Genomic DNA, 24,691 nt, shown 5'->3' with positions numbered 1-24,691 from the left:
CGTCGAATCCCGGCGTCGATCGGCGCAATACGTTCACCTATTCATCGAAATAGACGAGGACACGCCGGTAACCAAGCTAGCCCGACGTCCCGCGTTAAATAACTTTGCTTAACAAGGTGCTGCCGCCACTGTAAAAAGATTACGTAAGCGGTAATGGCCGCCGGCTCCTCCTAAATTCGAGTACGAAGAGTTCCAGCCACGGAGTGCACCGAGTCGAGAAGCAAGGCGCGAGAAAGAGAGGATGATAGAAGCTGAGGGGGAACAGGAATGGCGAACGAGAAGGAGGAGGAGGTGTAGGAGGAGGGAGAGGCGACACGACGCCCGGTGGCGGGGGTTAATTTTAATTTCCTAATTTTTCCCACCCCGAGGCACAGGTAATTTCCTCCCCAGAAGAGAATAGATGTAATTACTTAACGCCTCCGAGCTCAGAGCTCCTCTTATTAAAAGAGGATCGTGCCCTCGAGGGCTGGAGGGGTGGAAGATACTCGTCTGGTGGGGGTGGGAGTGGAGGTGGAAGCACAACAATCGTCGGAGAACGATCGCGAAGAAAGGGAAACGTTGTCGGGCTCGTTCCCTCGAAGATGAACAACGGCGGAGATCAAGCTTCATCGTGCTTTCGATCGTCTCTGGCTTTCCCAGAATATTTCTGCGTCGATCTGTTCAAGTCGGTATTCGTGAAATTCTCCGGAGGACAATTGCGAGTTGTTTAATAAAAAAAAAAAAAAAAAGAAAAGAGAAGGTGAAAGAAGAAAGGAGAAGAAATAAAGGAAGGACGATAGTCTTTTGTGGTGGAAAAAATTTGAACTTTGCAGAAGTGCGCATCTCGTTGACGGCATTAGAGGCTAAGGTCGACGCTGCTGCCTAGGCTCCACGACAGGGGTGGTTTGTCGAATGCTGTGGGGAAGGGAGGAGCCATCTTGCGGCTGCTTTCAGGGCAGCCACCAATTGATTCATCCCCACTACGGCACCACCATTACTGCAAGGAAGGGGCGTCGATTCAATTCCAGGGCAAAAAAACCGTCTATGAGGCGGAGTTCGCTCCGTAATCCATCCGTCCTCATTGGCCAGGAATAGAGTGGCACCCGTGAACCCACCATCTGTCCGACCAATCCAAAGCCTCTGGGTGGCGACCCAAACCAGTTTTGACTTCGTGGACAGAGGGGAGCCGTTGACTTCACTCTCCAGGCAGATAGTGCTGTGCCGTTGGCTCGTGCCGTAGTGGTCCTAACACTAACAGGTCCTTGCCAACAAGGAATCCCTGGAATCCGTTCCGTTGCGCGCTCGAATTCACCCCACGGACTGCCAAATACACAAATACGACCTGTGCTCTTCTCTAATCTCGTCAGCTGATTGGTGTTTTCGTTGCTGTTGATTGCGTAACCTGATGTCCAGGTACGCAACGTCGTACGACGACACCGTCACCTCTAAACAGTTTTTAACAAGTGTGATCGTCGACCAGTGCACCGTGGACTTGTGTTTTCAACGATGGCCCAGTTTCCCTAGTGACTTTTGCGGTTTGGCGGGTTCATTCGCAAAATTGACGGAGACATGAACATTCAGGGTGAAGATTAGATCCCGGACGGAAAGTTTGATCTCGGAAAGATCGACAATGAGAAATCGTGGCGTGAAACTGGAGTGTTAGTTACCGAGACTGTACTCGCGAAAGGACTAAATGGACTCTCGAAATACGTGTTTCATGAAATTCTGCTTGACTAATTTGGTGGGATTATATTTTTTGAGATTTGGGAGAAAATCGCCGAGGACTTTGAATATTAGATAAAAGACTGAAGCATAGAAGCTGAAAATACTGGCAGAAAGAATTTACATAGAATCCTCGATGCAAGGATTCTCTTAAAAGGCAAAAAGGTCGATTGCCATTGACGGAAACCTCGAATCTCGCCTTCCGACGGCTGTCGACTTACCACGAGCACGTTCACTTGCAAACGCATTCGCCATCCTTCCACCTCCACGATTACCGATCTTCAACAAACATGATCAATCTCGCTGCATATATCTAAAAGGAGCCTCTAAATTCCATCAATCTTAAACTTAAACCTTCCATGTAAGATGTAAACAAACGATTCCTTGGTACATCATTGAAAACTTATCTCACGTGTGTCGTACTCTGAAATTGAGGTGTCCAGACCTGCAACAACTGTTCTCGTCGAATGTCAGTTCCCATGAAGTTGAGGAAACCACGATCGTCGAAAGTATAGCGTATCGAGGATAGAGTAGAGGGATATAGATGCAAAATAAGTGAAATCTCTCCGGTGGAGAGACAGCCAGTCGTCAAGTTGGTCCCAAACATGGTCCTGGAACCAGGAGGTGGTCTGTCCTTTCCACTGCCTCCTGGTAGCGGCTCTACTGGTTCCGGTGGTTCCCTCCTGACTCCGGCCAGACTGTTCCAGAGGGCGACACCCGTGTTTCCGTTTCATCTGACAGGATGGCCACCACATCATCCGGTCCTCGGACAGGTTCAAAGTCAGGTACAGCAGACGATGCAAGCTCAGCATCAAGCAGCCGCGGCCGCTGTCAGGTTCCTCAGTCATCATCATCCTCATCATCCGCATCCGGCACTAGGGAACCACCCCCTGGTGCCGGCGATAACTAGCCACCATCCGACCGCCCATCATCTTCATCACGGCGCCGATCACGCCGACGAGGATGACGAGAAGAAAGGTAAGTGGCTTTTTTTCGCGTTACACTTCAAGCTAAGCACCTTGAAATAATGAGCGCAGCTGCGAACTATCGCCGCGAGGATGGCCACGCTTGTTTGGGTTTCGGTTGTTAACATCTTCTTCCTGAATTAACCTTAGGACTGTCAAACATGTCAGAATGAATCAGCTTTACGGTTTTTATTTTTAATACTGCCGACAATACGCAGGTGTTTTCGGCAAAATTGCTGTCTTCCTCGCGACATTAACGCTAGAATTATCGAATATGTTAGAATGAAGGGGTTCAGATCTTTTATCTTTGAGATACACTGAAAATACCATACGATAATGAAAGCGATCAGTGGATTAACAATTTTACTAGGAAATAAGATACCGAGGTTCATTAAGAGTAAAAAAATGTCTTATACAAGTTCCGAGCGAAAGTCTGCCTTGTTTATTTTCGTGTCAGTATAATCATAATCGCATAGTATATTCAAATACGCAGTACAAGTTCGTAGCTTCAGTTTTAATGAAGTTCAGAAAAGTTAATATCCTTTTGCAGTATAATTATTGTTATGACTAAAATCTACCGTGTTTTTATAGTGATCTTCTCGAACACTTTGGTTCTATTGATGGAATAATTGTTTGACAACTTTGCATTAATATTCCTAGTTTTATTACGAGTCTTTCTTGCTTGTGTTATTCTTAGATTCGTTACTGTATATGATGTTTTGATATGTTCTATTTTAAGCTGCTATGTTTATAGGGGAAAATGCAGAATGACTTTACGAGAGATATCTGATCCACTTTTGCACTAAATTGAAACACAATTTCAAATTCATTGCCACATTTCCTTGCTACGATAGTTTGCATACTTATAGCACGGTAAGCTGCAATTTTGAGGCAAGTAAGATAGTAAACTAGCAGGTTACTTGCTACTTTGTTGCTTGATTTACAGTGCGAATTAAACCCCGTGTTATTCTCGTGCTTCTAATCTTACTCTATATTAATAAGATTAGAAACTGGCCTCTTTACGTGTCTGATAAAATCACGAACAGGTTCATATCGAAAAATTCAGTTAACAGTATAATTGCGAACGAATCCTTTTTATAAACACCTTACATTTCATATATTCTCCAGATTTTTCAACTGAAACTTTCGTCCTAATAATACGATAGTAATATCAACGAGCCTTGTTTTTCCTTTCTTTCTTTTCTCAGATATTTAAGTGTATAACGTACCAACAAAAAGAGCAAAAAGGTAGCTTGAAATTTTAATACAGACTCGCGTATTTCTACGTAATAAACGCAAAGTAATTTCATCCATTACAGCACGCTGTCCTACGGTTGTTTATATTATTCTCCTCATGAAGTGTAACTCAGTTGGACATTTTGCACGATGACATAAACCTTACTGTTACGCGTCTGGCCGCGACTCAGAGCACAGTCAAGTAATTATCATAAGCTGGGTTATTTATAATGCGTAAATACACCGGAATATCTCCTATTAATATTTAACATCAACTCAATATCTAAAACCAGTTTACTCCTAAAACCACACCGACAAGCTTACACGTTGCAATTTTCGCCATCTCAAAGTACGTTTAACAACCAAATACGCTCCATTACGATACAGCTGCTGGTCACCCCAAATACCAGAAGGCTCGCGTTCGAATCTAATATCGGCGATGCATATGCCGTTTGGTACCGTTTCTTCTAGATCAACCGAGCTTTTGACTCGAACTTATTTTCGAGATACGTTCGGAAAATGGTCTATAGGGAGTGTCGTAACACGGTCAATCATAAGATCGTTCCTGACGAGCCCCTGGGATCGCTTACAGGGTTAGCCCCAATCCGCAACGCCCTTTTTCCACCCTTCCTTCGAGCTGACGGCCTGAAATCACGTTTCGTGTACGAGATCGAGGGTGGAAATCTGTTTTTTACGTGATCCCATTCATGTCCCTAACGCTTGTTTATGCCTTGAAGGGAGCGCCACTTAACTCCATCCCTGTCCGACTTTGGGCGCAACTTTTTTTGTCCGTTTCGTGAAAACTCGCGTAAAACCACGGCGATCTTGAAACCATGTCCTCACTTGTACTATTTCTGCCGTATTTATCGATGGCAGATGAGTCGTCGTTTTAGAAAACGGTGCTCGAATCATCATAGATTTACGAGCGCCATATAGCTTCGGAAACAAACTGTTTCCTTTTTTCAGAGGTAATTTTGTTGTTAGCGTCCAAGCGATATTCTGAGTCCTGCACGCGCAAATGCTTGGCAATTCTTTTCTTTACCGTGATGCAGAATCTTTTTTACTCGTAAATTTCCGTGGTTTTTGCGTCATAGACTTAATATTATCAATTTGTGTCTGAAAAAGTTTTCCTTATCGTCGTATTTCATTGCCTAAATATACGTACAGTGTCATGCTATGAACATCAACAATCTATTAATCAGTGAAATAGTATCGTTCTTGTCCTGTTATATTACTTGCCATCTATATACTTTCTGTACTTCCCGCAAAATCGCAAAATTAAAATAGGTAGCTTGTAATTATCTTCTGAAAAGGTAACGACTTTGATTATTTCAGATTCAACTTTTGAAGAAGCCCGCCTCATAAAATGACGCAATAGTAAACAGATGTGAAACAAATTTTCTCCAATTATTAGGTTAATTATATAACAATTATATTATCACAATACATTAATACAATAAAATTATGTAATAAAAATGTAATAACGAGCGAAATAAAATACATTTCGCCACGATGTACTGACACAACTTACTGCAGTCATGAAAACAATCGTTCCAAAATAATTCAGCGCGACAATTAGAAAGAAAAGGACGATAGAGGGCCGCTTAAGTGATACTTGTAAGTCTTTCTTTTCGTTTTCATAGGACGCGGCGCGGTTAAAATACTTCTCTTTCTAATTTCGCTAATGGGCCAACCAGCGTAGGCAAGCGCACGTAACGCGAACTGCATGTGCGCAACCTAACTAATGAGTTCCGCGAGTGTTGAACGTAACGCTGTTTAAGATAAACGTGTCACGTCTGACAGCCGTGAGAGATCTGCTCCGCGAAGTTGTCTTATTTCCTCTCCTCTTTCTTCTCTCGTATCTTTGAATGTCTTGCCGAGCCTCGTTTTCACAGAATTTATTGGCCATCGCAATCAATTTCGAATGATCTCTAGGAACCATCATCTTGTAAATAGCCATCGATGCGCCTGAAAACGGTCGGAAAGCGTATTTAAAAAAAAAAGAAAAGAAAATTGGAACATTAAAGGGAGAGTATCGGAGGGAGTATTAAAAAAATCAGAGAATACGTGGAACTCGTAAAAGATTGGCAAACAGTGTCGTAATTTCAGTCAATGTAGTATAAATTACATTTTTACGGTACTTCCTTCCGTGGACGTCGAATGTAAGGTATCTTTTTAGACGTTTAATTTGTGTGTAATTGATAAAATGATATAATAGACTAGAAAGTAACTGACAAGAAACTGGTAAATTATCGGGAATGCCGGATCCCATCGACATTTAATTAGACGAGGGAGTAATCGAAGTTCAGCCGTCGATAATCGTCGGTGGTTTTATTGTTGCGCCGCCGTTTTATCGTCCTTGCTATAGTCGATTTCTTGTTGGAAAATTACGTGAAATTTTGTATTCGATCTCCTACGAGCAATTAATTCCGAGGGACTGTTCACGACGAGTAATTATTGTGAACTGATTATAGTCCACGCTCGGGAGTTATTGAGTTATTTTAGTAATAAGGATAGCTTGAGGAAATTGATCGGTTTTCGTGGAATTGTAATTGGAAGTCTGCTTTCTGATGGGCCACTGTTTGATACACGTAAATTTATTTTTATATATATTATTTTCCTGCCGAGCTTCGGAATAGTTTCGTGTATTCCTGGCCTTCTCTTAAATTTACCTTCCAGTCTATAATTATAAGAGTTGTTTATCCCTTTAGAAGCAACATCGATCAGGTAAAACTAGCTTCTTTGATAGTGATTCTACGAGCTTTATCACGTCGTTGACATTAAGTTTTCGATTCTTCTATTTAAAGATCTATACATTTTCGCAGTCGGAGATTTATAGCTTCTGCGGATAGATTGGTGATATTTTTGCTTATTTACTACAATATTGCGTCGATTATGTAATCGATCTATGTCGCGTATCTACTTCTTTCTACATTTTTCCTTTTCACTTTTCTCTCGTCCTTGATTATCACTTCAATTAAAAAATTCCTGTGGTCCCGAACGTATCGGGAATAAACGTATTCAAAATCATTAACTCGGTGTAATAATAGATCTGAATCGTATTTAGAAACCACGATTCTAAATCAACGTTCCCACACTCGGCCCTCACGCCTAATCTATTTAAACCGTACTATCTAATCGTCGCTATTCAACAAGCCACGAAATAGAACGTGCGGAAAATTGCGCAAATTGTTTCTATTTACTTAATCTCGCGACAAGCCACGATGCATGGCGCGTATCCTGTTGTAACTTTAATTAAATCCGCGTCGCTAAACTCGTTCGCTGATTAATGATTTCATCTTCCAGTTTTGATGTTACACTTTGACAATATTGCATTCCTCCAATCTTGAGCGAATGACAAGAAATAAAGCGAAGAAACGTAGCGTAAGAAACAAGCTTCACCGTAAAAATTTACTTCTTGTAACTAAACTTCGGTTAGAGATAACAATTGAACAGAAGTCGACGCGGTCCGGCATTTAATGAAGCGATCGCGAAAGCGTTTATCTGAATCGACCGATGGAATCCAATAATTTCCTCTTTATTAGCACCGCCCCGGAGCGGCGGCTAATTACAGCAAATACATTATAGGAAATTAACGTTCGGAGGATCGTCGATGCGTTGATTAGTGACAGTGGCTTAATTAATATTCCGCTCGGGAATAAAATCCAGATAAACCGGCGAGAAAGTGGCAAATCGAAAGAAAACGAGAGAAAAAATAATCCGTCGCTCCGTGGCTTCGTGTACATTTCTGCGTGAGATGATTCTACTGGCGAGACCTATAATAGCTTTGAGTGTCTGCAATCGGTGAATTGGTCCAGGTTACCGCGAAAGACCAAAGTTGCGACGTGGTGGACGCTAAAGTTAGTTGTTCATTGCTCGAAACTTGAGTTTAATTCGCTCCGGTATGTCAGTTTTGGGTTTTAGACAAACACATTTAGGTTTACCTGTTTAAACCTTGGAACTGTTCATGCTTGGGTGTTCTTAATTGGACCGTATTTAAATTTGTTCTCCTAGATTGTCGCGGTGGAAGAATCTGTGTCTAGAAATTCGTGATCTTTACTTCTTACAGAATATAGAATATGTACTTTAATTATTCTGGTATAAAATCTAACACAATTATAAACAAACAAAAAGACTTTTAGAGATTATATTTGGTATTGTAATTTTTATCTATAATATTGTCATATCTTGTAACTTACTAATGGTTAAATGAGCCATACAGAAGCTAAATCAGTCAACTCTGTTCTTCTAAATTGCGGTGAAAAAATCAGTGTTTAGAAATTCGTGATCTTTACAAAATAGACGCTTTAATCATTCTAATATAAAATCTAACATGTCGGTAAACAGGCAAGAAAACTTTTAGAGATCATACTCGATATGAAATGTCAGTGAATCCATCTTGTAGTATACTAAGGGTTAAATCAGCTACACAAGATCTAAACCAGCCAACCGTGTTAAGTATAGTTACATAATTTTTCAAAAATGAAATTCTAAAGATCAGATCGTATAATTCACTGCTGAAATTAAAATCTTTTTAAAAGAGCGAAACTGATCAATTTGATTCAAATTCGGGACACACAAGTAGACCTTAGATTACTTCTAAAAACCCAGGATCACCTTCTACGTAAATCTTCGATCGAAAAATCACGATAAATCTTATTGTTCGTATTATTCGATGAAAATCGAAGTTGAGAAACCTATTGATCTGCTTCGAATTTCGATCCAACGTCTCAAAAGTCGCGATTAATCACACGCACGGTGACGTGTAAGCCTCTAGCTTTTAACGAACGTCTTCGCCTGTGGACGTGGAGCAGCGACAATTTTCCTGGCTACGTATCCCAGACGCCGAAGAAAACTCTAGTTTACATAATTGTCCCGCGATAGGATGCTCGCATAGTCGCGTGCGTACGCTTTACACGATCGTTCAAGTTCTTCAAACGATCGTTAGAGCACCGACGAGAAATCGTTGGCCTTTTGCCGTCGCGTCGGTACACGCCTATCCGGTGTTTGCTCCTCGAAGCTCGACTTCTAAATCGTGGCGATCCGTCTTGATCGCTCGATCCGCGGCTACGTTCGTGGAAATTGCACGATCTACTCGGTACAGATTACGTGGAAACGCGTGAATAATGACCGGTTCGCGACACCCGAGCGATGCCCGGCCGGCTCGGATGAAGTCCTCCGCGACGATGAAAGCGGGAACGCGTTCGTTCCGATCTATATCGCGTTAATTTCTGTCCGTGGAATTGCACGTGTGATCGATGATTGATGACGTCGTGTTTCTCCTTCGCTTCGTTTTTAGTATTCATCGGTCTTTTAAACTTCGACGGACTGTGCATTTTAATTTTTGCAGACGTGAACTTTTCTTTAAATAATCATTTAATTTGGTATAGTATTTTTGATTGTGACTAAGGGTAGTTTTGGGAAACCACGACAAGGTATTTTTAAAGAATTAAAAATTATTTACGGAGATTATGTATTCTTTAGTTAGGCGTAGTTTTTAAAAATTGCGATTGGGTGTTTTAACTGTTTAAGTATCGTAGGTAAAGAACAAAAGGAAAGTTTCGTGCAGCACGGATATCATTAATTTATATCGAGTCAAAAATTGCTAATTTCAACGTAGAAATTAAAATTTATTTATACAGAGATATATCAGGTGTTGCTACTATATCTTCTCGATATAATTAAAAAAGGAATTCATACACGCGCAAAGATCTGTTATTGCGTTACAGTATTAGCTTGTAAAACGTTAAGTGTCTACGATGATGGATCTTTTCATCCACAGATTGAGACGTAACGCAAAGACATGTTGATAATGTGATTTATTCGAGCTTCCGTAAGCGATCTCAACGGAGGATCGTTAATTCCAAGATTATTTTTTTATATCTACCGCGATCCCATCGATTCATCTTACCCACTGCTTTCATCCAACTCGACAAATCAGTGGTTTTTGTGTCAACCCGCTTAATGCTAGTTCGTTCGTTCGGTCTAATCGTAAAATAATGACAGGATGCCCCACGATAACGCGACCGCTTCTGAAAAGAAGCCGAAGTCATTTGGATGCCACGAAATAAGAAGCGTCATTCCTTCCACGTATTAGATTCCAAAACCAAACCCTAGCAAGTACCTAACTACTTCATTTAAAACAAAAAGCACAAAAACGGAAATGAAACTCAATCAACGCGTAAAATAAATTCTTTTTCCATATGCTTAACCCGTGACTGGTAAAGCGAAGTCTATCACACCCTAGCAGATTTCATTTTTGCGCTACTATAGAAAATACCCGTCTTGAGACATTGTGCGCATCGGTAATTTTTACTTCCATCGTAATTTGGAAAATACTCCCGTAAAACTTGCTAACAAATCGATCGTTATCCTAGTTACAAGTGAAGAAAATATACACGCTCTTATCCCAATATCGTTACGAATTTCTCAGGTATTCGTCGGAAATTCTCCCAGGATTCGAGGCAAGAAAGTTGAAATGGAAAAGCGATAATAGCTTTAACCCAGGCTCGACGATAGAGAGAAGGTTCGATCCCCGTCGACTCGGTTGAGAAAAACGCCAGGGAAGAAGCTGGAAATCGGCGGCTGGTTCCCTCCCCCATCGGCTAGGGTGGGGTGAGAGGGTGTCGTGGGGTCATAGTCGTGTAGAAAAGGGACAAACAAAACGGGGACGGCTCCGGGTAATAACTTAATTTAAACTAAACTACAGTTTAATAATTCTCGGCCAGGTCGGCCGTGGAAGATGCAGCGGGCAACCAGCAATTTCAGAGCCGTCGTTAACTGCCGGTCGTTAGTCCCTTTTCAAAACTTCTTTCTTTCTTTCGCCCCCTCTTCCATCTCCAATGGGATCCCTTTCGCCCCTGACTGTCTATCCCTTTCCTCCTTCTTCTCTCTCTATCCCGTCCTCTTTTCTCTCTTTCCTCTCGGTTCGTCTCGCTTTTCTTCTTCCACTCGTACGGATCACCATCCTTCGCTTCTCGCGTTCCTCTGGTATCGGCAATAACACCAGCCAACGGTGTTACTACTACTAATGCTAACGGCGTGGCTCGGTCACGAGCTAATTTTCAAGTGTGGCTTGCGTGCCACGCTGTGAATCTCGCCACGGGCCCCCAGAAACGCTCGCGCCGCGACCGACAAATTGAATCGTCCTCGGCCTTCGTCCGCTCTCGGATTCTTCGAGCTGGACGAGGTGAGTCTCTCGCACGTTACCAGCCCTGATACTCGCCAACGACGAGCTCGTTGCACGCGACCGAGTCTTCTTTAATGATTTTTCTTGCGGTCATTTCGTGGATCGTGTTGTATGGGATGGTTTAAAGGAGATCACGAAAAATGCATTATATATTAAGCGGCAGTTTGTATATAGTATAGCGTATGGGTACCTTTGAAGTTTGGCACTCGGGCAGATGTCTTTTGGTCGGCGTAACACACTTGTAGCAAGTAATTTCATCGCTTCCATGAAATTGAAAGTCGCCAGAGTAAGTGTAAAAGGTAGTCGCCATACCCCTGTGTCATTAACACGTTCACTGATGCTGAACGAATTTTTATCACGGTATATGGTAACGAATAAGTTTTTTACGATCTATTTGTATATCGTAAAACTTTATATATGCGAGAACTTTTGCAATTTTTTTATAAGATATGCATGCTAAGCGAACGACATGAATTGTAGGATATATTTTTAAATATTTAACTGTATTAAATATGTAATCGAGAACTGTCGGAGACAACATACGTTGTCTTATAACATCAGCGATAATCGTACGATAGTCCGTCTGAATTGAAAGTCCGGTATCTTGTACTTAGAAACTCGAGACGGTAAATTTTTTTTCAAGTAAATTTGTCTAGTTTCAATTGCTTTGAGAAATGTTAACTCGCGATTGAATTTCAATCGTTCTTCGACTTCTATGGTATTCTAATTGGTCATCGATTGTAACTTCCGTACAATTTTAGCGGATTCATTACTTCTCGTATGTAGCTTTCTTATAATATTTTCTAAATTGGTATAACGATTATTCTTAACGATCGCTGTGTCATGAAAAGTGTTTCAATTATTTTTCAGATTATTTTTTACTGAATCAGCATACTAATTAAAAGAATTGGTTGACGTCTTGAGTAATAGCTTGCGTTTTTCTCCGGTTCTTTAAAACTTGAAACAGATATAGATTTGTAATATTGCGAAACATGTTGTTTACTTCTCGTTATCGATTTCCTTTGAATTATGTATTAATATGTTTAATTTACATGTTTTATTCTTGTTATTCAGTTATCGTGCAAGATAACTGCTTGGGATTTAATATCAGTACTTTATTAAAAGGCGCATCAATAGTCGATTCTTTTATTATAAAATCTCGCGTTTGATGGCTGGAAAAGGATTTTAGGGTAGAATACACGAATATTAAATTAACGGAGTGGGTATTACACGCAGGATCTGAAAGCTTTATATCTCTCTCGAAGATAAGATAAAAACTTATGGTTCCGGATGTTGTTCTGAAACTGGAATCACCAGATACATCGACTGTCACTTTTAACTGTTCGATTAACGATATCAGCGTGTTACGCAAGTCCTTATCAGCGATTCTTGTCGAATTAATAATTGCCAGCAAAACGCTGACTCGAACCACTTTTGTTCTAATCATAAATTTCAAAGTCGTTAAGTTAACACAAACATAATTTAGATTATTGTTTACTACTTTCCTACCACTACTTACAATTTCAAGTAAAAATTAAAAGAAAAATTCGATGTTGCATGCTTTAAGTCAATTCATTGATCACGCAAGGAGTTAAAGTCATTTTGAATTCCAATAATCCAAACTAAGCAGCCCAAAGGTCTCCAATTTTATCATTAGTCTAATCATAAAATAGCGATCCCGATACAGACCTAAAATAGCGATTATCCGACAATTTAATCGACTGTTTTTCACTCGTTGTCGTGCGTCCAGCGAGACAAAAGGAACGTCGATTAAATAGCCGGTATTATTAGAGAGAATAACAAAGAGAGAGGAGAGAAAGAGAGAGAGAGAGAGAGAGAGGGAAGGCGAGGGATCGTCGAAGGAGCAGTGAGAAAGATACGGCCGACAAACTATAAATACGCCATGTATTTATATGCCTCGCTAATTGTCTCTGATGATAAGGATCTCCCTTTTATTACTTTCTGACTAGCTTCTCTGTAACTTTACCAAGACTCCACCTCAACCCCCGCGCCTCCCACGTCCCTTCCACGGATTAGTATCTTGCAGAACGTCGTTTCGACCATACCAAAAGGAACTCGTGCCCCAGATTCTTCCGTTAACCAAAGAAGAAACCGAAGAATCCTCGGTTTTCCGTGTACACGGGCAACTTAGTGACCGTTGATGGTAAAAAAGGAAATTGTCGGCTGCACGTCGGACCGGTTTACGGAAGAAATCGCGAAAGACACGCGGTTCCCCGATCGTTGGCCACGTATATTCGACCGGCGCAGCGATCATTACAGCGATTTGTTTCGCGGCATTGGCCTCGTATATTGTTTTTAATGACAGCGCCGATAAAAACCGGGCCAACGATTGTACGGACGAAACGTGTGATTCCACGGGCGCTAGATTATCACTGCAAACGGGAAGAGATCAATTTCCTCGGGGAAATTGACGGTTGCTTTTCGCTGCACGAGGCGGCAATGATAGTGCCCCCGGCTTTGATTTATTTTTAACCGATTCGAGACGTTCCGCACTGATTTTTGATATATCGATTGCCTCGTTTCGACGTTCCTATGACTAGGGTCATTCGAAGAGAAAGATAGAGCATTCATCGGTGATATACGCTTTTAAATGGTTTAGGGAATTGAAATATCATCAGTGATAAATTTTGAAATATCTGGTTTCATGCAAATATTTATGCATATTATAGGAAAAAAGTGTGTAGTAAAGCAGGATTAGTGAAGCATCGAGTTAAGCAATTCACTCGTAATTCGCTAAATTTAGCGTAAATAGCTAGCCATAAATTCTGAATGCTTCATCGAATAAATTTATTATTAGTGGTTGGATTAAATAAATGAATTGGGTAAAGATGGATTAAATAAAAGTTATGTTAAATGATTAGTCCTTTGTCGTTGGTTTAATTAAAAAAAATTTGCCATTGAGGAATTTTGTAAAATATTTATTCTTCCCTATCTTTCCATCTCAAAAAGTTGTAATCATAGGCGTGAGGAATTTCACTTCTAATAATAAAGTAGACACGAACAATAAGAATTAAGTTTGCGTGTGGAACTCAGTTTGCACTGTTTCTGCGATCTGAAAATGTTGGAAGTCTTTGAACCTCGATGTCAAAAACCTCTCTCTCGCCAGCTTGGAGTGCAGGAGATCTGAAAGAAATTAAGCTCCATTATTCCTCGGGGCATCGAAGTTCCTAATTGCCCGGCCCTTTAATTTCTGACAGTCTCGCCGACGCGAGCATTTTCCATAAATCTAAATTAAATGTAAAGCACACGGTCTATTTCGCCGGTGTTAATGATCGTTTCTGCGAAGTCTACCCACAGAGTTGCAACATTGATAAAGATATCAAGCCGGGGGAACGGCGTTCAGGCCGCTTCTGGAATTGTTTCGCTCACGAGAAACTCTGGCTCTGATGTATTGCGAGAAAGTCCGCGGCTGCTCGAAAGAAGCCTTTAAAGGCTGAAACGTTTCTTGATCGTAATTGTGGTATGACGTTTAAATTGCAGTACAGTGGCAAAATCGTAGTACCGCGGCATGATTGCGGTGCGCTCGCATGCAACTTAATAGCACGAAATTTATGACGGATCTCCTGACTCCTCTAGCTTGCCCAACATGGACGTAGACGTTGTGAATTACCGCCACGACATTTCACGTTTACAATAAATTGAATTTCCAGAGTTTTACCGATGACCGTTTCGAATTTCTCTCGCGATGCTGATTTTATTGGCTATCTCGTTCGAACTCTGATCGGAAATTTTATAGATCGTTTTACGTTTAGAATGATACAGCATAAGTAAAAGGGAGGAACGAATTCATAGATCTACTATCTTCATCATCGTGAACTTATAGTAATAGCTAAAAGCAACATTGTTTCATAATAAAACACGAAGAAAAGACGAAGAGGTAGCCGAAACGTTGCAACATACGGTAATAACGCAAGAACGCTGAACTGATCTGCGTCTAGTTTACGATGAAGTGTATCATGCAAACTTAAATACCAAACAAAGGGTACCACGAACTCAGAATTAAACTGACAAACCGTCAACAACCGGCAATCATACTCAACAAATTACCTAACGCGAAATTCTTCGATCTGCCTTTGTTCTCTCCCGCGCCTTCCTTATCCATCATTCAAGTCACTCGCGTATATCGTACGAAAATCACCGGATTACCGCTGTGGAAACTCCTTTTGTGTTCGACAAATTTATTTGTCGTCGAGCATTTTTCCAAATATTCAATCGTGCAATTTCCTCGTCATTATACCGACCGTACGCGAAATCCAATACTGGCCGCTGTTTATCGCGGTATCGGTGAGCGGATGTGAATCACCAATCATTTATCAAGACGTGTCTAAATCATGCGAGCAAGTAGGCGAAACGCTATCCTCGTAACTCGCTACGTGCAATTAGTTATTAAATTCCGATTTCCTTGGATTTATCGACTTCGTTGCACGCGCTATCAAAGCGCCTCTCAGCCGGCAGAAGAACAATGTTTTTCTGGTAATTAAATTAAAATGTTCGCGACGATTAGATTGAGCGGGAATGGCGGCGATAGTGGCGCAAGAATAGTGGAAGATTGCGCGAACAGTGAGGCCATTGTTGCGAATCGTATTAGCAATAATGAAATTACTTATTAGAAAAAGAGGAGACATTGTGTTTTTATGACTTTATTGATTTTTAATATTCTACTTAAGAGATCGTTGGCTATAAAAGGAAGAAAAATTGTATTCTTGTGATTTCATTGATTTCTAGATTTTCCGGAAATATTTTTCTGAAGTTAAAGTAATTTATGAGATACCAAATCGAAGGATTTTTCTGATGACATTTTATGATGATACTTTGTGTCGATATTTAGCATTTATTCGTTCTATTGTATTTAATCGACGTGGTTGACTTTTGACGAACTCCTTTTTTTAAAGAAGAGAATCTTATTGCTTCGCGATCGGCTACGACGACTTTTATTATCATCCCTTTTGTTATATGGACCTCACTCGTTAAAGTTATAGGCAAAAAGGAGTGCAAAAATTGACAGGACTTGCTCCGTGAAAGGTTTGACCAGGAACGCGAAGAGAAAATTGATTTAAATTACCGACATAAATTTATCTGTACCGGAATAGAATAAAACTACAGTCTCAGAAGAAATTTTAATCTTCGTCAATTGGTCACTTTATTCCTTCCTACTCTATTATATAAACAACCGGAATTTTTTCCACTTTAAGAGAAACTACAACCAATACGTAATTCTACCAAACCAAAAAACTAATGAATTCTATCCGCTCATAATATTCATACATTTTTCGTAGTTAAACTTTATTGCCAGTGAATTATCATTTCTCCCTCCATAAACGAAAATAACGAAATCACACGTCCATCGACTATCTAATAATCCTTTGAACTATCTCCACGGTGAATCTCCATCTTTCCACTATCATTATATTAAAAGAAGAAAAGAAAAAATAATCGGAACCTATAATGCTTAAGAACGACGATTTAACTACTGATATTAACGTAATCAAGCTGGAAAATAAGCTGAATCTTAATAATCTGCAACGCGGTATCTTAATAAGACGTCGTCTTCCGAGATACGTGAATCGTTTCGCGCAGTCAACGCATTAATCCGCCGTTAGACCGGTCGTTTGTCGTCGATTGTCTAATAGATTTTATCAAGCCGGTGAAAATGTTAATTCGGCTGACAGCAAGTACCGTAAAAACGCGAATTTATTGGGCTGCTTGAATTAATCGAAGCCCAAGTTCCAGTCTCCCGTACACGCTACGTATTTCATCGGTCGTTACGAGTTCCGTCGGACCGGTGAAATATAATCTGCCAGGAGTTATTCTCTCTGAGGTCCTTCGCCTGAGGTTTGTCGCTGTTGCTCTCGAGTATTCGCGTAATTCATCGTTAGCGCAGGATAACGTGCTAACGATGCTGGCGGGAGAGAGTGGACAGCCTACTTAGACTTTTGTTGTCAAGAAGATCGTGATCGCGGAGTGAACTCTGCTCTTGGGAAAATTAATTTTAGCTACGTCGAATTGCTTATTTTGGCGACTTTTTTCCTCTTTTTGTTTTGTTACTAATGATATCGGCAATTGCTTATTCAAAGCAACAAAATATCTTGTAACTTACGCTTTTGATAAATTGAAATTTATTCGAAATCTAGCGCTTACATTTCCAGAGAAATTAAGTATCGATAATTTAGATGGACATTGAAATATTAAATTTTGGGAAAATTTAGAAATTTCTAACAGCTTCCAAAGTTTAAAATTTGCGAGTGTTAGTGCGAGATTTATTTGAAACGCAGCTTTCTAAAAAGAATTAATTACGGTACCTTGCATTTAATTAACTGGTGTATTCATATGGAAAAGTATTTTGAAATTACGAATATGTATATGAACTCGATATTTAGTAATCTCTCACTCTTTTCGTAACCCACAAGATCAATGTACAGGATTGTGTAATAATGGTACATGAAATCGAAGAATAACAGTTGTACGATTCGAATAATCATCACGAAGATCGCGCAGACCTCGACGATGAAGATATTCGGCCACGATCGACACTTTAAAACAATCGACTGCAACGGGCTCGCAGAGATCGCACGCGAAGACGTTGATACGATATAGCCGGGCAAATGACACGCCATGGGGTAACAACCCATGGTTAGTAATTAGGGTGGCGAGAGGATGGCGGTGGCTAACTATAGCCGTGGCACGCGAATTCCCATTTTTCTTCGGAGCTTTTCACGATCGCTCGTTGTTGAGTGTAAGTAGGGATTCGTTGATAAGCTCGCCTCTATCGAATTATTAATTATAAGCTCAATAGAGGGTGATAAAGTGCTTTGGCACGTAGTAAAGTTGCTTGCCACACATTTTCACTTTATTCAACGATAACATTCAGATTGTACAATTTTAATACAGAACTTGCAAAATTGTCTTAATGATATTTTATTTCAGATAGTTTATCGTTGCGTTTGATGATTGAGTGTAATTTATTTATTTTTTATAGATTGCTCTCGTGTCTCGCGGATGCTGTAGTTTCGAAAGAATTTGTTAGTCAGCAAAGAAATGTTTATCACGTACTTACTTATGTGTCATTAGCATGCAAATTGACCATACGTTTCTATCGGCTTTCTGCTCTTACCGTTTTTAACATTCTCGAATAGGTATTGGCGGTTTCGTGATCTTGTAGAAAAAACTGTTTTACTAATTAAAACATTCTCGAATTAATTTCATATAAATCGATATCTTCGGGGCAGTCATTCGTAATTTGAGCTTTATCGTATTATGCACGAATTAGTTGGCTAATTAAAATACGCTCGAATTAATTCCATGTTATGTTGCGACATCTTTATTACCTCTATCTATCTTTTAGTAAATGTACTGCTCGGAATATTCCTGTTTCTCATCCTATCTGTAAAAATTATTTGGTAATTAAGATTCACATCTCCCTCCCGCTTTTCTATAGATAAATTTTAGAAATTTTATGTAATTGATGTTCTTTCTGTTCGTTCGATTATACGCGTGTTCATCAAATAACTTACATTTGCCGATCTTTCAAGTACAAACTATTCAAGTTCGATCGATCAAATTGCTAACATTCATAGTAATTGATCAAATAATCATTTGAATAAAACCTCGCCGATCTTCAGACACGACCATTACTCCAGCAATTAAATCAGACAATTTCATAGCATCGTTTGCTCCGAGTCCGTAAATAAAACTCTGGCTGGCAGCCACGCACTTTCGTTTGCATTGACATCACGTAACGTTAATTATCGTTGCACTAAAACAGATCTGATTGTAGAAGCGCATAAACGCGAAATCTTGACGATTCGTCGTGATAAAATCAACGTGAGACGACTCCTTCTAGCCACGTTCGAATCGAGCGATTCTTCGGTTCCGCTGGCGAAGAAAAACGGTGGAATCGGAGGCCAGACGAAGCAAGAAAGCTACGTGAGAAGGTAGAAGAAGAGAGAAACGCGCCCCCCGGTGGGATACGATTTCAATATTAACCAAAGATCGAGATCTCGATCCAGATAAACTTAACATGCGCATCGAGCTACTTATCGTGATTCACCGTACGGACGTTGGTGCTTCTTAATTTGTTTACATGATGGTCTGCTATCATTACGCAGGATATGTACAATGTTCCTCTATCCGTCGTTTATTAAGGATATGCACAGCAGGATATAATTTCTCGGCTTCCTCTACCATCGAGATTATCGAATCCCTTGATCGATCGTAGACCCCCTGAGAGCACGTTGTCTCTCAAGAAAAAAAAATAATTTTCCGACGTTTATTTAACATTTCATAGACGAATCAGCGGAATGAGATTCGTCGAGATACAGTCGTAAGTAGATTAATCAGAGAAGAATCTGTGTAATTATAATCACTACATTACCGAGAACTTGGCTTTATTCAATTTGCACCTTTAATGAGAATTCGCTTTCTCGTGTTCCTTTTGGCGATGCAAATGAAAATTTAAAATGGGCATCGAAATTTAAGAATGAGAATCTTGAAAGAGAGTCGAGATTTTTTACATTTTTAGGCATTATATATTATTCGTACGTTCGAAGTTTCTTTGTTAGATTATGTAAATCGGCAAACTTTGCATCACATTGTACTTTTCGTTGTTATGGAAACGGGTCGTACGAATATAGATTCTAAGTTTTCTTTTCTAAGATACGAACGCGTTTGGTTTATGACAAAGAAAAATAAAGGAGAAAAGAAAATTTGTTGGAAATCATTTCCTTATACCTTATACCAATACACGTTTCTCACTACATTTTTTACGTTAGAACGTCTGTGCTCGACCATAATTTATTTCTCGTATCATTACTCGAAAAATTAAGAATTCAACATCAGAACTAGATTTACTTGTTTCTAATTATATCCGCGAACATTTAAATAATTTTCACTTTAATATGTAAATATCTGTATTTCTATTACACATGGTATTACTAAATATTCTCGGTATAAAAACTTTCCTGCTTCCAGAGTACCTGGGATTGTAATTACAGCTAAACCAATTTTTACCTGTTTAATAGCATAGCACGTTATAAGCAGCATATATTATCCCGGTTCTGATAATAACCACGAATTACTCACTGCAGCGTTGAGAATTTCCTAAGAGCGCTTTGTCCCACTGCGTTCGACAAGCAACCGGAAGCTTCCGCTTCGAATAATCAAAGATCACTCGTCCACGAGCCGGTGTTTGTCCATATCGAAATTCGATCTAAAAACCGACAGGCCAATTTAATTGGCGTTAACCGTTACAGTTTGTCGGCAATGCGACGCGAATCCACAGGAAATATTTTAATTAGCCGACATCGTGTCTCCGGCAAAATTTCAACAGGGCTGAACGCGCGTTCTTTATTGATTTACGGCGATCGACGTTCAACGTCCTGCTTTCCTTTCATTTTTTTTCCTTTTTATCCCTATTCCTTTTCTTTTTCAGTCGCCTCCTCTCGTCTTTTTCTTCTGTTTATCAGGACGATGATGAACATCGATCTCCTCGTTGCTTCTTCAATTTTTGTAAATTATGGCTCGCAGGAGTCTGTTCCAGGCATCCATACCACAATTACGTATCGATACGCGTGCGTGTGCCATCCGGTGTGGAACATATCGTCGGTTTAATTGAAACGCTTGCGATCGGATCCATCGCAATTTCTGCGAGTATGGAAATTTGCACTCGAATTGTTACGTAATAATTGTCGTCCGATATTATAGGGTCTGTAATCGATACACGGGACCGTCTGCGTGATTTCGCATCAACGTTGCGCAAATTGAGGAAGTCCAGTAATCGGGCATTGTTTTGCTTGCGGGAAATACACAGTTTCTTAAGCGATCTCGTTGGAGAATCGCGAACCTGAAAAATTATACAGTCTCCTTCCGAGAATAATTTTAATTGGAGATATCGATCTTGCTTCCGTTTTGTTCCATCGATGTGGTTATTTCGCTACGGGTAATCTTGGAGTTAAATCGCGCAATGAAGCAGCAGGATCTGTTTTATTTTTATAGGGTATTTATCACGAGCATGATATCGATTCCTTTTATTATACTGTACCTAACCATGGTATCAAATCGCAGAAACTTTCATATACCTAACTGCCTACATAGACATACGAATGTCTAGCAATTTTGAAAAAAGAAACATTCTTCTATTTTTAAAGGCTTGATTTCCTGCAATCGCGTTAAAAGTGGCAATAGAGAATATTGAATACCTTGTTACGGGATTAAAACACGCGTGTTAAATCAGAATCTTAATAACCGCTGGCTATAATTAAAGGATTTTAACCCGTGTATGTGTGAGATAAAAAGGAAGACTGCAAAAACGAAATAATAAAAGTTAGCCATCTCGTACGATGAAACTTTAATCATATCGTGCACATAATACCAGCCCTCGAATCCACGCACATCAAGAAAATGGTTATTCAGTAACACAAAGAAGCTTCGTTCATCTTCTCTCCTCGTCTGTATACCTGGTAAACAATTTTTCACTGTATAAGAAGTATAACAATTATCCGCGGCGTAGCGCGTATCAGCTGCTCGAAGAGGGGAAAAACGAGAGAAGTGAAAAAAATAAAGAAGCGCGATAATTCTATTTCCATTAGATTACACTGGCCTATAATTAAAATGATCTCACGAGCGGCGCAATTTATCGCGTGATCTCGGAAAACGCATCGAACATGTTAATTATGATTTTTTAAATTAGCACTCCATATATTCGAGTTAAACAGCCCGGAGCCCATATCGTCGATTCATCACGGTGGGTTCCTGTAATTTTCGTCGGAATTCTAGCCACGATCGAAACGGTTTCACGAATCGATATTAATCCGTCCAGTTCATCTAAAAATCTAATTTCCAACGGCAATAATAAAACGCTCCAGCGATCGCCGCGTAATCGCGGATCGATCAAAGGTTAAACGGATCGCTGTTGTAGCCTTGTTAGAGAACTGAAAGATTTTCTTGTTGCCTCTTGTGCTCGGCAGACTGTTTCATCGAACAATGGCCAGCTGCAAATTGATTGACTTTTTCCATGTTCTTGATAGGTACGAGCTAGAGAAGTGTTTTTTGAAATGGCTGTTGCTATATTGTAGCATATAACGGTTTTATTGAGATATTTGAAGGATGTTGATTAGAAAATTGTTTCTCCAAGTATTTTATATTATAGTTCAACGAAGTGTACTGTGCTACCTTTGTCTTATTTTCTTCGAATCTTGCTTAGAACTGTTTGTCAGAATCTTTCAATTATAATCTATTTTCATTTGCGATTTAGCCGGGATTCAACTCAGCTCAAACCTACTTTTTCCTGCTCCTACATTCAGGATAATTAATACAATTTTATGACAATGAATAAAATTTGTCATCCCTGAAAAACTTTGTATAATTCCTAAATCCCAATTCAGTGCTGTATTTTTTAGTAATCCAAGTAATTCGCAGTACATGAATTTCCTTGTTACATCAATTATTTGAACTAAGAATTAACTAGGAGAAATTGTTTCAAAGAAAGACAATTCCACATCTAATTGCATCTTATTTTCTTATTCTTCGAAACAGCATAAATTCCCTAGTAAGAACAATATATGCCACGTCTCCCGAATATCTGTGACAAAACAAAAGTCACAAAAGCGTTGATCAGTTCCTTATCTAGTTGGCTTTTTGCTCGCCGGTCTTCTGGAAGAAGTTGCTTCCTCTTCCCATGCATTTACGCTGCACCAACCACCCCCGGAAAGGTCTCTGGCTTCTTAATGCTGGCTATACGTAGCCAAGGATTGCACGCGAAGGTATTAATATATAATTAACCGGCCTGGTTGTAGATCGTATCTGAAAACCTCCTTATCGGCCAGCAGGCCGCCGATACCGGGGCTACCCATATTATGCGAAGACCCTTTACGTGGCTTCGTACCTCGTTCGACGAGCTGCTGCACCGCTGCCGGCCTTTATTTTTCTTCTTTTTTCTTCAACCTCGTCCCTTCTTGCTCTCCCTTTCGTGCCTTTCCGTACGCCCGTCCCGTCATTTTTCTCTCGTTCCTCCTTTTGTTACCTTCGTTACCCGACGGAACACGATCCAAGTTCCTGCTTCAAAAATCGCGGAAAATTGCTACCACCATGTTTGTGTGATCGCTAAATTTTCTAGGCATTATCAGGGTCGTTACTCTATGCCTCTGTTATTAGAACTGTTAACACTACAACTACAGGAGTCATTTTTTTTATAAAAATTTGGTATATATTACGACGGTGCATTTTTAGGTTTAGGAATTTGTAGATGAAAGTTTTTTTTTATGTTGCATGTTTATTCGTATACCTGTCATTTTGATATTTTTGGTTCAAGCTTTCTACTTTCGTCGTTAATAGCTTTAATGCCAAATGCAACAGAATCCTGCTAAATAGAATGAATCCTGTGTGGTTTATGGTCTATGAAATTATTCTCTGATCTTTTCTATTCATCGTTCTGATTTCTTGGAGGCGTGAATAAGCTAGGTCATAGCATGTTTCCTGATTAAATTACCAGGCTAATGATACATTTTATCTTGTCATACGGTGTGTATAAGGAAGAAATTGTTTCAGAATTCAACCTGGCCTTGTCCCAAACAAACATACGAAAGACACTATCCATCATGTGTAATAATTTAAAATACAATAACTCATATCCTGCTTATAGATGTTTAACGTTTAATCGAAGGTAGGCATTACGGTAAATTGAACTGGGCCGACTGACGTTTCTTTCTGAGACAACTGGCTCGCACCTGTCGATGGAGCATAGTCTCGTTTCTCGTAACAACGCTGTCTTTCCCGCAGTGTCCTTTTTTAATTAGCTTCCTTTAGCGCGCGAGACTTCACCGATGTGTTACAAGGTGCTGCGTGTCGCAATATGCTTCACATCTGGATTAGTTGTCACCCGATCGTCGATAAGATTTCGATCGACGATGGAACGCATTAAATCACACTGTTCCTCTCGAGAAACCGTCCGAATTTCGCGGCTATAAATTTTTCCCGGCACCCGTTTCCTTTCGTTTCGGTAGCTGATATTATATATATTATTTAATTGATTTCAGAGATGTACATCCTTATTTAGATAATATATAGGTATTTAATTGTTGAGAAAGTTCGCCTGATTAAAAGAAAAAAAAAAGACTTTAACGAAACCTCGATGGAAAGTAACTCAAATTCAATTAAATTTAAATGAAAAATTCCGAATACAAATTTCAATCTCAATTTCATAGTAACAAAAATTTTTATCTGAATTTTTCTTTAATATTTTTCTTTAAAACGAACATTTTTGTAAATATTTTGGGAAATCAACACCGCGCGAATTAAACTCTCAAATTTAGCTATTAGTCAAAGATAGGATAATTCCTGATCAAAATTTCTCAAAATGAAAATATTTACTATTTAAAAAAATTAAAAATACGAAGTGCAACGTAGTCTCAAAATGTAGAAAAATACATTTAATCATACGGGTTCCTGAAGAGCACCAGCCACAATACCTCGCTCGAACACTCTTATTACTCTGGATATTTAATTTAAGATCGTCCAAGTCGAGGCACGGAGAGTCGAGCAGAGAAAAGGATGAAGGGAAGGTCTGGAGGGGTTGTTGAGAGGGTTG

The 24,691-nt window shown here is 39.8% G+C and overlaps 1 protein-coding gene across 3 annotated transcripts in view; it reads left to right on the top strand.

The window, feature by feature from the left end:
• The first annotated feature begins 375 nt into the window (after positions 1-375).
• The window catches only part of LOC122574715 (homeobox protein unc-4-like), a 45,538-nt gene continuing 21,222 nt past the window's right edge, over positions 376-24,691 (top strand). Inside the window, exon 1 of one of the 3 annotated variants that reach the window (XM_043742627.1) lies at positions 376-2,486. In XM_043742627.1, coding sequence (XP_043598562.1) covers positions 2,307-2,486 — 180 coding nt within the window. In that variant the 5' untranslated portion in view covers positions 376-2,306. Of the gene's footprint in view, positions 2,680-24,691 lie in introns of all 3 variants that reach the window. The other 2 variants (XM_043742626.1, XM_043742629.1) reach the window with 2 other exon arrangements.

Source organism: Bombus pyrosoma, linkage group LG14 (genome assembly GCF_014825855.1).
Source record: "Bombus pyrosoma isolate SC7728 linkage group LG14, ASM1482585v1, whole genome shotgun sequence".
Taxonomy (NCBI): domain Eukaryota; kingdom Metazoa; phylum Arthropoda; class Insecta; order Hymenoptera; family Apidae; genus Bombus; species Bombus pyrosoma.
The sequence above is the reverse complement of the archived record's forward strand: the minus strand, read 5'-3'. Positions and strand labels throughout refer to the sequence as shown.